This window comes from Oncorhynchus mykiss, chromosome 22 (assembly GCF_013265735.2).
Source record: "Oncorhynchus mykiss isolate Arlee chromosome 22, USDA_OmykA_1.1, whole genome shotgun sequence".
Taxonomy (NCBI): domain Eukaryota; kingdom Metazoa; phylum Chordata; class Actinopteri; order Salmoniformes; family Salmonidae; genus Oncorhynchus; species Oncorhynchus mykiss.
The window spans coordinates 16,904,700-16,922,982 of NC_048586.1; the positions used below are offsets into that span (position 1 = coordinate 16,904,700).

The 18,283-nt window shown below is 45.7% G+C and overlaps 1 protein-coding gene across 6 annotated transcripts in view; it reads right to left on the minus strand.

The window, feature by feature from the left end:
• The window catches only part of LOC110501509 (protein TANC1), a 180,963-nt gene that overhangs the window by 36,377 nt on the left and 126,303 nt on the right, over positions 1–18,283 (minus strand). For 5 of the 6 annotated variants that reach the window (XR_005038794.1, XM_036958878.1, XM_036958877.1 and 2 more), the window contains exons 8-12: positions 14,225–14,347; positions 12,080–12,364; positions 11,068–11,225; positions 5,778–6,009; positions 1,110–1,276 (exon numbers count right to left, since the gene is read on the minus strand). Coding sequence is in view for 5 of the 6 variants with exons in the window: in XM_036958878.1 (XP_036814773.1) it covers positions 1,110–1,276; positions 5,778–6,009; positions 11,068–11,225; positions 12,080–12,364; positions 14,225–14,347 (965 nt within the window). In the remaining variant the exon portion in view is untranslated. Of the gene's footprint in view, positions 1–1,109; positions 1,277–5,777; positions 6,010–11,067; positions 11,226–12,079; positions 12,365–14,224; positions 14,348–16,475; positions 16,795–18,283 lie in introns of those variants that run through there. The other variant, XM_036958880.1, reaches the window with a different exon arrangement.

The window sequence follows — 18,283 nt, forward strand, 5'->3', positions numbered from 1 at the left end:
ACCGAACAGCATAGATCGATAAATGAGTTTTGCCTGCCATGCTCCTCTGGCTGCAGTGCAGTGTAACTAACTATGCATACTGACAGGTGGCGGGACCCGTGGCCAGAAAGAGCCATAGTGGCTGAGAAAGCATTCATGACTGGAGTTGGTACAGATATGGTTGTCAGTCAGCTGCCACATTATCCCAAAGCTCAGACTACAGGCTACATGGCCTGCCAAGGCAATCAGCCCAGCTTTAGTCCATCAGACCTGTCAAAACCGGGCCTCATCCAATGCAAAGAAGTGAACGCCAGGGTTGCGTCTCAAATGGCACCCTATTCCCTATGTAGTGCACTACTTTTGATGGTTCACACCAGGGCTGCATCTCAAAAGTAGGTCCCCGGTAGTATATAGGGAATAGGGCGCCATTTGAGACGTAGCCCCAGCTCAGCTCCTCTCCTCCATTGGTAGACTTCAGTCTGTGGCTCTCGTCTACGTGTTCCCTTGTTATACAGCTGTTTCCCGGGTCACTGTTACAGCGCTACTTCTCCTACTCTCGTTCCAGTACCGTCGTCAATGCACTCGACAGAAATGACACTTTGTAGAGGACAATGTATGACAAGGAAAAAAACCTTCCTAAAGCACTTGTCAGGATCTGCCGGTGTTTGTGTCACTCAGTGAGAGAGGTATCAAATATTGTTGTAGAAGCATCTTATTCACTTGAATTCGGAAGTTCTGTCTAAGCTGTAAGCTGTGCTGAGATGGCACTTGAATTCAGTGAAGCTCCAATGGAGTGCTGTCGATTCAAGGAATTCATGAATTATACCATAGGAGATCAACACAAACACCTCTATGGAAATATTTAGATGCTAACAATTAGGCAGAATACATAATATCCCTCTCATTAAGTAATTTGTACATGACTTCTACACGCCATCTACAGTGGGAGTAGGGTTGCAAAAAACTGTCAACGTTCCCAAAAATTCCCAGATTTTCCAGGAGTCCTGGTTGGAGGATTCCAGATTTCCTGCTTATTACCTCTTGGTTCCTGGGAAATTGGGGAAAGTCACTGGAATTTTGCAACCCTACTTGTACAGTATTACATCATGCACAGTTGGAGTGTTCCTCACCAGTAGGTTGACTCGGACAGTGACCAGCAGTTTGAGCCAGGAGGGGAATTTAGAGATGATCTTAGTGATGAAGGAGGAAATGGTGTCTCCGTAGTCTGGCTTGTGGAACTCTGCCTCGTTCAGCCCGTCTATCAGGATGATGTGGTCTTCCTCGGGAATCTTCCTCTCTGAAAACACCCAGAGAGGGGTCAACAGGGGTCACGGTGGACAGAAACAAATTTAAAATTCACAAACCTTAACGGTCTAGTCGATAAACCTTCCAGGTCAAGCCAACATGACATGCAGAAGAGTTTAATATAACCCTTATTTTTTTATTTAAATTTTATTTTGGCTCATAAAATACAGACAGACATACAAGCTGCTGCCAGAATATATTATGATGATTAGTATGATAGTAAAACATCAGTTGGACACCATACTCTACAGACAACCTTGTACTGAGATACATGAGACTACTGACATCTCTCTATACTGCTGTGCCTTGCGTCATTTTAAGAAGATTTTCTCTACTATTCTAACACATCTACAAAGCAGCTAGCGCAGTGATGAATGAAAGTGAGAGCGTCAGCAGCCGTATCAACAGTGCTGTGCACTAAACTGCTGTGTGGTGAGACCGCAGCGAGGAAGTGTTCTACTTCACCGCAGTATCTCAGCCAGACTTTCACAGTGCTGGAAGGGCAGGGTCCTTGAGCGCTTCCCACATGGCACCCTACTCCTTATATACAGTAGTGCATTACATTTGTACAGGGTTCATAGGTGTACTGGTCAGAAGAAGTGCATTTACGTACACTCTTAGAAAAAAAGGTGCTATCTAGAAACGAAAAGGGTTCATTGGCTGTCCCCATAAGATAACCCTTTGAAGAACCCCTTTTGGTTCCAGCTAGATCTTTTTTGGTTCCGGGTAGAACCATTTTGGGTTCAATGTAGAACCCTTTCCACAGAAGGTTCTACATGTAACCAAAAATAGTTATCCTATGGAGACAGCCAAAGAACCGTTTTGGAACCCTTTTTTCTAAGCTTGTAGGGAATAAGATGCCATTTGGAACACAGACCCAAAAAGGTTCTCCTACTGGGACAGGCAAAAAACTATTTTGGAACCCTTTTTTCTAAGAGTGTAGGAAATAGGGGGCCATTTGGAACACAGACCTTTTTCTGCAGTTCCTCCTTACATCCAGCATCTACAGTGGGGCAAAAAAGTATTTAGTCAGCCACCAGTTGTGCAAGTTCTCCCACTTAAAAAGACGAGAGAGGCCTGTAATTTTCATCATAGGTACACTTCAACTATGACAGACAAAATGAGAAAAAAAATCCTGAAAATCACATTGTAGGATTTTTAATGAATTTATTTGCAAATTATGGTGGAAAATAAGTATTTGGTCAATAACAAAAGTTTATCTCAATACTTTGTTATATACCCTTTGTTGGCAATGACAGAGGTCAAACATTTTCTGAAAGTCTTCACAAGGTTTTCACACACTGTTGCTGGTATTTTGGCCCATTCCTCCATGCAGATCTCCTCTAGAGCAGTGCTGCTTCTTACGAAGCCACTCCTTCGTTGCCCGGGCGGTGTGTTTGGGATCATTGTCATGCTGAAAGACCCAGCCACGTTTCATCTTCAATGCCCTTGCTGATGGAAGGAGGTTTTCACTCAAAATCTCACGATACATGGCCCCATTCATTCCTTACTTTACACGGATCAGTCGTCCTGGTCCCTTTGCAGAAAAACAGCCCCAAAGCATGATGTTTCCACCCCCATGCTTCACAGTAGGTATGGTGTTCTTTGGATGCAAATCAGCATTCTTTGTCCTCCAAACAAGACGAGTTGAGTTTTTACCAAAAAGTTATATTTTGGTTTCATCTGACCATATGACATTCTCCCAATCTTCTTCTGGATCATCCAAATGTTCTCTAGCAAACTTCAGACGGGCCTGGACATGTACTGGCTTAAGCAGGGGGACACGTCTGGCACTGCAGGATTTGAGTCCCTGGCGGCATAGTGTGTTACTGATGGTAGGCTTTGTTACTTTGGTCCCAGCTCTCTGCAGGTCATTCACTAGGTCCCCCCGTGTGGTTCTGGGATTTTTGCTCACCATTCTTGTGATCATTTTGACCCCACGGGGTGAGATCTTGCGTGGAGCCCTAGATCGAGGGAGATTATCAGTGGTCTTGCATGTCTTCCATTTCCTAATCATTGCTCCCACAGTTGATTTCTTCAAACAAGCTGCGTACCTATTGCAGATTCAGTCTTCCCAGCCTGGTGCAGGTCTACAATTTTGTTTCTGGTGTCCTTTGACAGCTCTTTGGTCTTGGCCATAGTGGAGTTTGGAGTGTGACTGTTTGAGGTTGTGGACAGGTGTCTTTTATACTGATAACAAGATCAAAACGGTGGCCTTAATACAGGTAACAAGTGGAGGACAGAGGAGCCTCTTAAAGAAGAAGTTACAGGTCTGTGAGAGCCAGAAATCTTGCTTGTTTGTAGGTGACCAAATACTTATTTTCCACCATAATTTGCAAATAAATTCATAAAAAATCATACAATGTGATTTTCTGGATTTTTTTTTTACAATTACAGGCCTCTCTCATCTTTTTAAGTGGGAGAATATGCACAATTGGTGGCTGACTAAATACTTTTTTGCCCCACTGTACATTGATGATCAGAAACACAGAAAAATGTGGAGATCTCAACTCCTCTCCCAGTTGGAATGTCAAATCAGATGTGCACCAATCAACCCCCCCCCTAAAACTTTATTCTGTAAAATATATTCCTGGTAATCAGAACCAGAAGTTTTTATTTTTGTAAAGCCTCAAGTCTAGGGCTGGCTAAGTCCTTTCTAATATCGCTGTGCAAAGTGCCGATGCAGGTTTCTCGTTTTGACGGAGTGGACAAACCAACACGTTTTTTCTCCCTTATCAAGCCCAAGCGACCAGGCCAATTGAACAGGCCATTCATTTCAATAAGGAACGGTGGGAGTCATGCGGGGAGGCGGCATGGAAGGGGAGGGCCCATCACGGTCCACCCTAACATCACAGGGGAGCTGCTGCATGCCTTGTCTGCCCACTCCTCTGCTCTGTGCCCTGCACATTGATTCCCATTCCTTTCCATCTCCATCATACAAACACTGGGTTTATCTATATTGGTTGTTTAGGCTCCTGCAATAACATATTGATTCAACGTAGAGCACGAGCACGGGCAAACTGGCGGGTCGTGTGTGTGCGGAACGAACCATGATGACCTTGAGATAGTTGTGTGTCTGTCTGCCTTGGAGAGATACTTTTGTATATATAGTGTATGTGGACACACCTTCAAATGACTGGATTCAGGCTATTTCAGCCACACCCGTTGCTGACAAGTGTATAAAAGTGAGCACACAGCCATGCAATCTCCATAGACAAACATTGGCAGTAGAACGGCCTTATTGAAGAGCTCAGTGACTTTCAACGTGGCACCGTCATAGGACTCCACCTTTCCAACAAGTCAGTTCGTTGAATTTCTTCCCTGCTAGAGCTGCCCTGGTCAACTATAAGTGCTGTTATTGTGAAGTGGAAACGTCTAAGAGCAACAACGGCTCAGCCATGAAGTGGTAGGCCACACAAGCTCACAGAACGGGACCGCCGAGTGCTGAATCCACTGGAAGCAAGGTCAGCACAATAACTGTTCAATGGAAGCTTCATGAAATGGGTTTCCATGGCTGAGCAGCCACACACATGCCTAAGATCACCATGCACAATACCAAGCGTCGGCTGGAGTGGTGTATAGCTTTCCGCCATTGGACTCTGGAGCAATGGAAACGTGTTCTCTGGAGTGATGAATCACACTTCGCCATCTGGCAGTCCGACGGACAATTCGGGGTTTGGCGGAAGCCAGGAGAGCGCTACCTGCCTGGATGCATAGTGCCAACTGTAAAGTTTGGAGGAGGAGGAATAATGGTCTGGGGCTGTGAGCGCTGAGCCAGGCCCAAACGCCCAACATCATTGCCCAACCGCACTAATACTCTTGTGGCTGAATGGAAGCAAGTCCCCGCAGTAACGTTCCATCATCTAGTGAAAAGCCTTCCCAGAAGAGTGGAGGCTGTTATAGCAGCAAGGGGAGGTCCAACTCCATATTAATGCCCATGATGTTGGAATGAGTTGTTCGACGAACAGGTGTCCACATACTTTTGGTCATGTTGTGTACAATAGTCATGAGACGCAGGCTTCCTTAGAGACGCTGTATTCTTCTGTCATGACGACAATAACAATGTACCACTAACCATTTAGCGTAACATCAATTAAAATCAATGCCATGTCAGAGCAAACACAGAGTGGCTACGCTAAACAATTAACAATGTCCCTCCAGACTTTTCTCCCTCAGTAAGGCCAGATCTTAACCCATTTCAGTTCCTTTGTGGAAGAAGTGAAAAACACAGTAAACGCTCTGGAGTGAACATAGGTAGCCTGTCTGTGATTTTTTTACGAGACCGAAGGGCACCTTGGAACGGTCTGTCTCTCTCTACACAGTCTAGACTGGAAATCTAAGCAAACTTGTGGTTCAGTTATTTAGAATACACTTGCTAGAGCCACTGAACGCCTAGAATATAACACCGGGAGCCCCTTTTGGACCATGAACTCCAGTGACAGTGAGACAGTCAGATATGAATGAACCTAGGTGTAACTAGCTTAGCATCGTACCCTTGCGGAGGTTGGCCAGCGGTTCCAGCACGCCCCTGCGGAAGGCTGCCATCGGGTCCTGGACACAGGAGCGCAGACTGAGCATGCTCTGTAGATGGGGTTCCTTCAGCAGCAGTTCTCTGTAGGCGGTGAGCTGGGGTGCTCTGCACAGCAGGGCGGCGATACTGTGCACAAACTCTGGCACCAGGCAAGTGTAGGTGTTGTCAGCCTGGCAGTAGTGATACGCAACCACCTGGATGGGAGAAAAGAGAGTGAACAATTGTTTAGCAACTTTAGTGGCTTAAAATGTAAGAGACCTTTGCTGTTTACAAAACCATACTATAGTGTCAACTATGAGTAGCTTATATTGTTCTTGGTTTAAGTCTGTAAAAATCTGGCTGTGTGACCTCAAAGTCCTTGTAAAGCCAATAGGCTTGTTGACTACAAGGCATTTGATGCGATACAGCAGCTCGGTATAGCGACTAAGCTGTCCCTGACCTCATTCTACTGCTGCCATTATACAATCGAATTTGGAGGTGAATATACAGAAGCCAAAATGCTATTTGTTAGTCTGAAACCAAAGCTGGGACTTGAAGGCATGTCCTTCAGACTCAACCCTTACGAAAAACGATTACAGTCAGACTGCAGTTTAACTGTACTACAATGCAGTATAACTGCAGTTAAAGTGCAGTATAACTGCAATCTTTTTTTGTAAGGGATTTAATTGGCTGACTCTAAACCAGACACACATAACCCACTCTAACCCACCTAAGCAGGGCATATTCAATAGGAACAAAACAGAAGACAACGGACCGAAACAGGGCAAGCCTACTTGAATTGTCCAACAATAAACGTTTGTTTTCTTTTTCGGAAGCAAAATGTTTTGCGACGCTGTGAGCTAATTAATAGGACCCAGGTGTCATCCCCTACTCAGATAGAGGGTCTGATGATCAACAGGCTAAAGCAAAGCTCAACAACCTCCGCTAACCTCCCCAAAACATTGGGCCCTAGGTGGAGCTCCATGTGCTGTCTGTGCCTTGTGCTGAACAGGTTCTGCTGTGCTCAAGGACACGGACATCTGATTTGGACAAGGGGCGGTGGGACCCTGGGGATCTGTGGCTCTTTCTCTGTGTCCTAATTACAGTCAAACCTGGAGGAGCTGACACACTTTACAGGTACAGCAGGACAGGAGGAACAGGTGACTGGCTAGTTACTACCGCACCTTAGCCCACCACATAGCAACACTATCTCTGCATGGGTCTACTGCAGAAAGCAACTGCAGCCCTGCAGCCTGTCCCCAGGCACAATGACGTAGACGGCCCTGAGAGGTCAGAGAAACAGTTTGCCCAGAACACCAGTCTCAGAACTGCACATTCACTATCAGATGAGAAATAGATTCTAAATATGTCCACGCAAATGTCTTGGACCTGACCGTCGAGTAAATCATGCCACTGTGACGTCTGAAAATGGTCTCATTTGCAATGGGAGAAATATAACCCTAGCCAAACTATAAATCAAGGATAAGCACTTTAGCTGTAGCAAAGTAGTGCACTAAAACCCAGGATGATCTCTGTCACTGAGTTCCAAATGGCATAGGAAGTTGGCACACGATTGTAGCCCAGGACGAGGGAAAGAGGACCTTGAGGCGCTGGACTGGCCGCTGCCATTACGGCTACTGCCTTCTTAATTTCCAATTATGTATTATTGAATTGTCTGCTTGATAGCATTTTTTTCCTGTTTGGACAGACTAGCTTACTAGGGATGGCTTTGTCCAACACCAACTCAGGGGGTCATTTTTTCACTGGGCATAATAATAAAGAGGCCGAAGCGTCGACCATTGCCAAAGTACTGCTACCATCTCTGCTGCCAAGACAGCCCCCAAAATGAACCTCGAAAGGTGGTCTGAGTTCGGTTCACTTGAATTCCACAGTTCGGTTCCCTTTTTTATGCCAATGTGAACACAAAGCTCCCCAGGTTCGCCTTATTTCCGCACCACACAATTAGACTATTGCAACATCGTTTCCCCTGCCATAAACCCTCTCATTGGTGCCACAAAAAAGAGAAGATGATTGGATATTGATTAGCGATTGTCAAGAATGCACATCAATTCCAAAATATGTGTTTTAGTTTTTAGCTCAGATTATTTGTTCGCAATATGTGATTCATAGGCGAAGAGAGCTTCATCAGCTGTTTTTTCAATTGTGGGGTTGGAGTAGTGTGTGAAGACAACAACATATTTGGTGAGAATCACACCATATGGTACAAAATCCCTTCAACCTCTTAAAGGTGGAGATAATTATAGCAGTAATTACAGAATGATTTCATCTGCAGTTATTCTTCTGCTTTTTATTCTGTTACAAATCTTATTTACATGTTAATTAAGTTCAGAGTTCATTTTAAAGAGGACTGAGATCGGTTCTTATAAAGAGTTGAATGTGTGAAAACACACAATGAAGTGAAAAGAGGGGCTAAGACAAACTATTTTGGAACAATAGAGAGCTGTATCGGAGAGAGAACCTAGCCTCGCTATCCATATAGCGTGTGGCTGTGAGAAAGACAATGCTGTTAAGACACTGGGCGAGCGGTGTTGTGTTCTGAAAAGACACAGATGTAAGCCGATGTCCATTGTCGGGGATGGATCAGAAGGAAAGAGAAGAGACAGCTTGCTAATCAGAAACAGTTTCACTGTACAGCTACTCTGAGAGGGAGGATTCAGGAACAGTGAGGTACAATTTCTCCCAGGTGTGGACCATATTCCACCTTATGCAGGCCCCTCTACCTCATCAAAGAGACATGAACATCTGGTGTTTGTCACATCTTTCCAGGTGATTCTCCGCAGTACAACTGAACGTTTCCAGAGTCGTAACTGAATGTCATTCATTTCAAATTCAGGGACAAAACCTTCAAGTGTGATTGTGCTCATATAAGTGAATCAAGTGATACCGGTGCCTTATTGCAACTGCAAAAGCCTATCAAATACAGTACTTTGCAGACGCATAAGTGAGTGCCCTGGATAACAGGGTGACTTTGAAGAGAGGCATCTCCTTTTTATTTAACCGTGATGACTGAAGAGTGGCGCGGCAGTAACTACACCACAGGTAGAGAACCCCTTTGAGAGTTAGCATTGAAAGCAGTTTAGTGCATAACTGGCATGAGAGATTCACGGAGTTGAAATACGTTCAGATGTGCTTCAGTGGCGCGTGGCTCGTAAAGGTTGCCAGGCACATGTACTCTCGATGGCGATGACTTGCTGTTGTCATCTCACGGCAATACTGTCCCATGTTAGTGCAGCACTGATCCAATCCATCCAGGGCAGAAGTGGAAGGTCATTATGATGTCGAGGGATGTGTAAAACACGTGTTGTTGAAATAACTTCACAGTCATGACATGGAGAAAGAAAGCATGCCCCTCTGAAGCTATTTTCCATAAGACTTCAGAACCCTTTATATGATGTAACAGCGTTAGGGACAAGGGTGAATGAAATGCCTTGGAATGTTTCAGTCATGCTTGCGGTCAATAATGTTTCAACTCAAACTGGCTAGCTACTTTCCTTATTTGTTGCGATTGAACGGCAAAGACACACCCAAGAAACACCCACATCAAACCACACCACCAAGACAACTCGCTTCCCTTCTGTCATGGCCGCTAGCATTTCTTAATGAGCATTGATGAAAAACAAGGCCAAATCAGGAAGTGCAGTCACCCATTAAGTATTTCCTGAAGTCCCACAGTAATGTTTGCAAATGGCATGCTAGGCTGCAAGCTGGATAGTGGCGCAGCTTTCTTCTCATAGACGGAAGGGAATAAATATGAGGCTATAAAATAATATGCGAAATTACAGATAGATATTTAAAAATCTGTGGGAGGGGGAACTCTGTGAATTGGAACAATTAGGTGGTGAATATATAAGCTGTAATCACGCTTTAAACTCAGCAGGGTACCTCAGAGGCAATTTATACCTGAGCAGATCCACTTTGTTAGGCATGTGTAAATGGATGGTGATACTGAAAACACTGTTCATATTTTAACCGTAAAGGATAGGCTACTTATTGAACTACACACAAATAACAACAAGTTGCATAGCCATGCCATAATACACATACATTATGGTGGAAAAAATAAACCCATAAATAAGCCATTCTGCATTGACAGTCAACTCAGATTGTAGGAAGCTGCTGTCTCCATGTTGTGAACTGTGAGCCACAGCCTTCCGATTTGGGCAATTTACCATACCTGACGTCTTTTTGACCACACTGCTAACATGTTGCCCTGGCAACGCCGAGGTTTTTTGTGTCCCAAATGGCACCCTATTCCCTTTATAGTGCACTATTTTTGACATATTTTTGACATAGGATGCCATTTGGGACGTAGCCGGAGACGAGTCCTAGGGGAGTCTGGCCCGACACATCATGTGCCTCTCTGTGAACGACAGAATAGTGTCCCAGGCAACCACAACATGTTAAGGACACACAGTGAGCTTCGCACTCTCTCCCTCTCTATTGTCTTGGAACCGCCAAGCTGACAGCTGGGCCTGAGCGACTACATGTTGGATATGATGTCCATTCGATGAGGGAGAGTTAAGAGGAATGGTTATTTAACTAAGCCCGGGGCTCGCTGCAAATCAAACTGGCCCGTGATGTGAGAATTTATTTAACGGGGACTCTGTGATTGTCTTTCATAAACATCCAGGACCCCAGGGACATTTTTATTATTCACTCGCTTCATATAAAAAGAAATGAATGTAAACAAACATAAATCAACTGAGTGCCGCATGCAGCATTATGTTTTTGGTTAAAACCCTAACAAAGTCTAACGGAAACCCAGCCTGGATATGAAAGGATGAGGTGGTGGATGGACCTCAGGTGGTGGATGGAGGGATTGAAATGAAGGACAGGGGAAGTAGACTGAGAGAGAAGGGAATACTTGCCTCTGCAGTACTTCATTAGTGAAAGTGAATGGGAGCTCTTGGGACCTTGGACACTCATCAAATTCTTGCTATTCTGAGAACAAAGATACACTTCACAGAAACAAAATGTCTTCCTTTAACCTAACCGGTGAAATGAAACAATGCTCAAAAGCCGTCATGTGTAATAAACACATTTCCATGCCAACAAAGGACCAACTTAAAAAAAAACTAGAAGTTCCCTTCTAATCTCAAAGGGAGTGTCACAAATAGCACCTTATTCTCTATATAGTGTTACCTTTGACCAGAGTTCTCTCTGTGATTTGGGACACTGACAAAGTCACAACAACATTCCCAAAGGTTGGGTTGGGATATGAGCTGTGATCTGGCCAGGTGAACTTCCAGTACCTTGGTGGCCAGCCGTTTGACGGCCTCCTCCTTGCGTCTCTGGATCTCTGGGGTGCCGGGACAGCTGTTGTTCCTCAGGGTGTTGGTGGCGCTGGGGGGCGGGGTGGGCTGGGGCGGCTGGCTGAGGGGGAGGTCTGTGCTCTGGGTGTCCCCACCACCTGGAAGGAAGAGAGAGGGAATCAGGGGCCATCAACAGGAAGACTCACTGTGAAGATTCTACTGCTGGTTCAAGTGCAACCATGGCCGCATCCCAAATGGCAACCTATTTGCACTACTTATGACCAGCGCCATAGGGCTCCCGTAAAAAGTAGTGCACTATGTAAATAGGGAATTGAGTGCTATTTGGGACGCAGACCAATAACTTGTCATTGTTTGACAAATCAATACATTTCTGATCCTCACAATGATTATATATTCTAATTCGTACAGAATAACCTTGTGAGAATGTGTAGAAGACTTAAGAGTAGCATTCAGTGTTAGTACGTCAAAACTCGTGATAGCGTTTAAACGACATCAGTGCAACACAAAAAGGCTGTGCCCTTCTTGTGTTCAGAAACATACAGTAGTCTAAACCAACGATAGTTACTTCCTGTCAGAAGAGCTCCTGAACATTTGATAGAGGAAGATCCTCTGTCACTACTGTACATGTTGATGGATTTAACCGCACATTATATCAGCCCACATTCCAATCTCCTTATAGACCACCCAAAAAATAACGGTTCTAACCGTCAAGGCAGCGTGTGACTGTGGACGCATCCCACATGGCACCCTATTCCCTATATAGTGCACTACTTTTGACCAGAGCCCTATAGGGTGCCATGAGGGATGTATACTGTGACTGGATGACGTGCCTCAAATCCTGTTGTCCTTGCCAACACTACCACTTTATTCTCATGTTAGGGTCACACCCTATTCCCTATATAGTGCACTATCTTAGACCAGGGCATATAGGGGTCTATTCAAAACTTGTGCACTATATAGGGGTGCCATTCGGGATGTAACTAGGGGTTACTTTTGGGCGATGCGCTGGGGCTGTTGGAGGCGATCTGCCGCATGCGTCCGCCGTGACAGCTGAGCGCCACCAGCCGGGAGATGACAGCCGTCTTGCCGAAGCCCACATTGCCTATGACCACGGCGCCGCGGCTCTCTCCGGCCTCGCTGCCACCCTTCAGCATGTCCTCCAGCTGCTGGAAGAGCCAATCGCGGCCCACGAACACTGAGTCTGTGGTGATGCTGGGCACCTCGAACAGCAGCGGCTTGAGCATGATGTCCACCGGCTTGTAGGGAGCAAAGCGGGCTGGAGGAAACCAAATAAAACAGACAAACATTTATTCAGTGAGGGTTCATAAGAAAATAGTTCATATATAATGCATGGTACATTTACACAGGTGCTGAAAAGCAGCAAGGCTAAAAAGTAAAGAGACATGTTTCTGGTGTAAAGACAAGCCTTGAAACTGTTTTTGGCACTGATTAGGGAACGTCTCCACATGAAACACTGTTTACACCTGCGCTGTTGACCATACCTTTTCATCTGTTTCCTCTGAAAGCCAGCTTTCAGCCAAAATGATGCAATATGAAGCAATGTTCAACATTGCTGTGGATTGCGAAACTGACACTCACGCTCAGAATGTGGAGCCCGAGCCCTAGCACCATCCACGATAATCAATATATTTTTTCTCCTGGAATTTCATCTGAACCGTCTTTGTTGTGTCTCACTCTCGCACCATTTGAGGAATATAAATATCCCTGGCTCTGACATGTCAGTTAATCAGAACCACAAAACACTGTCTGTCTACAGCAGTCGTAGTCTGATAAGTGCTGCATGTCAGCCAGGCGATAAACACCTGCTGCAGGCCAAACATTCTTCTCAGGGCTGTTGTGGGGGAGGAGGGGCTGCAGTCAGTGTCCACCACACAGCTAGAGAAACAGAGTGGGCTATTTTTCCTCTGCAGCTCTCCCCCCCGGCTCTCTCTTCATCATTGCCATCTCTATCTCTCTCTACCATCTCTCTCTCTCTCTGTTCCTCTCTCAGTCTGAGCTATGTACAGCTAGCTCCATTGGCTTGGCCCATTTGTGAGTGATCTTCAACAGTGCAGCTAACTTCAGCGCCGATTATTTCTCTGCCCCGCACACACACCTTGGCTGCATGAGAGAGAAACATCAGTACTAACCGCAGTACCTGACCACAGCCAGTCCCCTCTGTCTACTGAGCGATGTACTCTGAGAATAGAGGTTTAGTTGGAGAAGTTACTCAACTGCATTCAAACAGCCATTGGCAATCATGTAGGCGGATGGCAAAGGTTTGCAATTTATTTTCTTTTTTTCCATTAGACTGCTTAAAGTGTCTGGAAAGCCAAACACATAATGTTCATAAATGTGGACTGTTGCACAACTTTCTGTCCACGGGGACATTTTACATAATACTAACAACTCTATACTGACAGCGGCAGTGAAAACAGAAGGGTTTTTAAAAGAGGGTTAAATAGTTTTGCCAGCATTTAATGATGTAATATTACATTATTCATGTCATGATCAAATATTAACTCTGTGGTATTTCAGTCAGCCAAGACTGGGATTTATACCAGGATAATATAAAAGAGTAATGTGCACGGTGCCAAAGGAATAGCTGCTGTTTGAATAGCTGCTCTAAGGACAGGCCTAGTCGTTGAAAGGATATTGTGGGTGTACCATTCTGTTGTAGCCATTAGGAAACACAGGATATGCTTTTCTGTGTTCTATAGAATAGGTTTACATTTTCCCTTATGTTTCTTTTATACGTTTGGTGTGCACTACAAGTGGCCCTCTATGTTCTTAGTAGCTAGTTACTGTACCCTATTCCCTATATCGTGCACTACAAAGGGCCCTGGTCAAAAGTTGTGAACTATTTATTTTACTTGGCAAGTCAGTTAAGAACAAATTCTTATTTTCAATCACGGCCGAGGAACAGTGGGTTAAACTGCCTTGTTCAGGGGCAGAACAACAGATTTTTACCTTGTCAGCTCTGGGATTCAATCTTGCAACACTTTCGGTTACCAGTCCGACGCTCTAACCACTAGGCTACCTGCCACCCCAGACTATATAGGGAATAAGGTGCGATTTGGGATGCAGCCTTGGTGTACAGTGCCCATGCTGTTAGAGTGGCAGTTATGAAGCATACCTTTAGAGTCCTGTGGTGCCCTCCCACCTGTGTTATGCCAGGGCAACCGAATGGACGTCCGCAGAGGAGTATTACGTTGTTCATCAAGATAGCTCAGGTCTTCCAGCTTGGTCGAACTGGTGGCTGCAGAGAAAGAGAGAGAAAACCATGAGATAATATGTGGGATATGAAAAAGACAACGAGCCTTCATGATTGGACAAAATCAGACAAATGGCCATGAACAGTTCCTGGATCACAAGCTAAAACCAATCATGGAAAACATGTCACTGGGGAAATCCAGGGCTTGTCCTTAATATGCTGAGAGAGAAAAGAGGAGTAGGACATGTATCAGATGGGAGACACAGATCCAGGCTGACATTTCGATGGCAGGATTTCAGGCAGGGGAAAGGGAACGGTGGACCCTGGCATTGACAGTTCCCTGGAGGTGGTGTGGATTGGGCAGCCAGGTAGAGTACAGCTGACAGGAGAGAAGAGGAGAGGAGCAACCATCCCCTATCCCCCCTAAAATCCTCCATCCCCCCAGCCTGATCCAACCTGACAGCTGATGATCCAGAGAGAGGAGAGGTCTGTCCCCATTGACACTCCTGTGTGCTGGAGTACAAACAGAGCTAGTAACAACCTAAACACAACCAGTATCCTTCCCAAATGGCACCATATTCCAAGTGAAGTGCACTACTTTTGACCAGGGAGCTGGTAAAAAGGAGTGCACTTACATAGGGAATGGAGAAACAGCCCTGATACGAACGTCAGGGAGGACTGCACACAGCGCCAACAGACACATTTACTAACTAAAGCCAGCCTTACTACAGGGATTACTGCCTGAAAACATACAGTAGGCTACAGCAACAACATTACAGAGAGAACTCACAGACAGCACCTAGACCCAGAGAACATGCGTCATGAAGGAATAATGACTACAAACAATACCTGTCATGATCTGAACTAGAAGTGATAACAAACACTAGCAGTTTGCTGTACAGAACTCGTCCTCCATCTCTACCTACCATCCTCGGTCTATGAAACCCACACACGGAGACAGACAACGTGAAACAAGGTCTCCGGTGTTCCAGGCAACAATGAAATCACCATGGAGACCCGGCAATCCTCAAGCCGGCGTCCATTTTAACCCCTAGAAGTCTAAGCCTAACATATATAATTGTTTTAAGATGGTCATACCATGGATCATTTAGCTATTTGTGTTGAGAATTTTAGGACCCCTGTAGGTATCAAAAAGATAAAATATTGTATTTGGCCTTTAATACTATAGCTCAAAGAAACGCACTGAGTAACGCATTCTTAAATGGCAAAACAGACACTAAAAAAATGTATCATAAGGAATAAGGTTTTCAAGTGTCTGTCCTAATTCTAGGAGATAAGAAAGAAAATGTATTTTTTTTGCACAAAACTACCATAATTCCATTAATTTTCATAACTGTTACCGGGTTACATTCAGACGGGTCCCGTGACACTTGTGGGGGTCGTAGAGCAAAACAGAGAACAACATTGTGTCTGTGAGTCTCATCTTTCCATAGAGTGGTCATATTAGTTAGTAGGCCAAACCGTTCGGACGCTACAGACAAAGTAGCTCTGCCACTTTCCACCGCAGATCCGGAGGGCCGACATAGGCAGATGCGGTGGATTGAGATGCAGCCCATGCAAAAATATCCAGGTATCTCTAGCTTAAACAGACGGATTTGGTCTTTATCATGTTAATTAGATTGACGCACAGGTGTTGTCTGGGATTTGAACAACAGCAACTGCATCACCCTGCCACTTTTTTCGTAAACAGCTAAATGGATGTACCAATTCAAGATTGTGCCTTCAACAGGAAAAATCAAAGCCCTTCTCTCTCACTCTCTACTCAGCGTCAGCTGAGCCGGGAGGACAGACAGGACAGTGAGGGACTCTCCTCCCCAACTTACTCGGAGGAATGTTCTCCTAATTAGAGAGCCAGCTGGTGACAACAGAGCAGGCAAGGCAGCATGCATCAATAGAAACATTTATGTAAAAAATACCTCATTGTCAGTCTACCCAACTATCAACCTGTTGATGTGAATTTCATTTCGGCCACGAAATTAGAATAAATGAGTGCCTTACTCTAATTCAACATGAGAGATCACTTCACACAATGCTGCCAAAATGTTAAACCGCTCGTTGCTCTCGAATTCAATTCTCCCAACTGCCAACCTGCTGGTGCTGGGCAGTGGGTCCCCCTGGTATCACCACACTAGAAGCTGAAGTAGCTACTTACAGTCAGTCAGCGGAAACAGAGCCAGAGAGCTGGGCAGGACAGCAGCAGGTATTTAAAAACACTCCTCCTCATTCCCGGCAGGTAGCAGGCAGGCAGGCTGAGAGGCAGGCAGGGCGGAGGCCCTTTGTGGAAAAGCTGCACAGAATTATTCTCCCCAGTGGGCTGGACACTCATCAGCGTACCCAAGTGAATCTTCTGCCCCAGCGCCCCCATCCATGTCCAAGCACACTGGCTGCATTCAACTGGTGACTGCGCTTGGCAGTCCACAAGCACCGCTCTCTCCCTCTCCCTCTCTCACAGCATCCACAGCATTAGCAGCGCTCCGCGTAAAATGAATGCGGGTGCTTTACGAGATTGCCCCCCCCCCCCCCACCCACATGGATTTTTGGCAAGCGGAGGAGGAAAAGAGGGTGAATAAAGCAGGGGATAAATGAAAGGTGGGAATACGGTGAGAGCTGCTCCCCTCCAACGTGGCGGATTACAGTTTGCACCGGGCAGCCGGACTCGCAGAGGAATTAATCAATGATCCTCCCTGTTCTGCTTTCACAGAGAGAGAGAGAAAGGAAGGGGGGGTGAGGTGTGTGGAGAGAGAGCAAGCGATAGAGACAGAGAGAGAGAAAGGAAAGAGAGAGAGCGGAGAGCAGGGCAAAGTAGGAGAGCAGGAAGGGGGTAGTGACAAGCCGAGAGGGAGAATGATGTAAGGGAGAGAGGAGTGAGAGACGGCAGGAGGGAGGGGGACAGGAGAAGAGATGGAGGGAGGGGAGTGAAGTCCGTGCGGCGTTCCAGCTCTAGCGCATCATTCATGCCCCCTGCTGACATTAGTGGACTGCAGTGAGATCCTTCTCTCTCTCCCTTCTCTTCCTCTCTCTCTTCCCCCTCTCTCTACCATACTAGGCCCATTTAAAATCGGTATCCCTGTATAATCTACCAAAGCCATAATAAAGATATTTTGAAGCAGACATACCGTTGTTTGTTAGTGCTAAAACCAAAGAAGGCAATTCAGGAGCCAGTGTAACTTGTTTCAGAGTGGTTATAGGGATGTCTCGCAGATGCACTGAGCCAATACATGCTCTTTGATTTTCACCTGTAACAGAGCTCCTCGCAGCCGGCACCATTTCCCTCAACACAAAACTGGAAATCCTCTCTAGTGTAAAAGAAGAATACTTCTGCTCTGAAGTCCTCTTCCTTGTTATCCACAACTCTCTCAAGCCTCAACTCTCGCTCCCTGCTTCTCGTTCTCCCTCTCAGTCTCTCTCTCGCCCTCAATCTCCGTTAACCTCTGTTTCTCTCCTCTTCCTTTTCCGACAGCAGATCCTTCCTGGTTGATGTGATAGTGTGTATGAGTATGATACCTTGAGGTCTGTGTGTCGGGAGGAGCTTTGAAACTCCACAGATGTGTCAGGATGTGTCCATTCTGATGAAAACGGTTCTGCCCTTTACATCCCTCAGTTCTCTGTCTCCTGGGTTGGAGCAGGAGGGGGGCTGAGCTGAACTGCTCTGCTGCTGGGAGCGTCACTTTGCCTGTACCCGTGCACCAGTCCCTAGTACTTGCTATTTCCCAAATGGCAACCGTGTACTCAAAAGTAGTGCACTATTTAGGGAACAGGGTGCCACAGGGGTATTTTCAAAAGTAGTGCACTATATAGGGGGGAATAGGGTGCAAATTGGGATGCGCCCCATTGTTATTTAGTGGGCTCTTGTATAGGCTTAATGCCTCCAGAAGACTTCTCCCAGACTGCCACCTCAAATCCCTCTCTGACCCGCCACGCAAATAGGCCCAGAGCTGGAATTGAGTAAGTATAAAATGG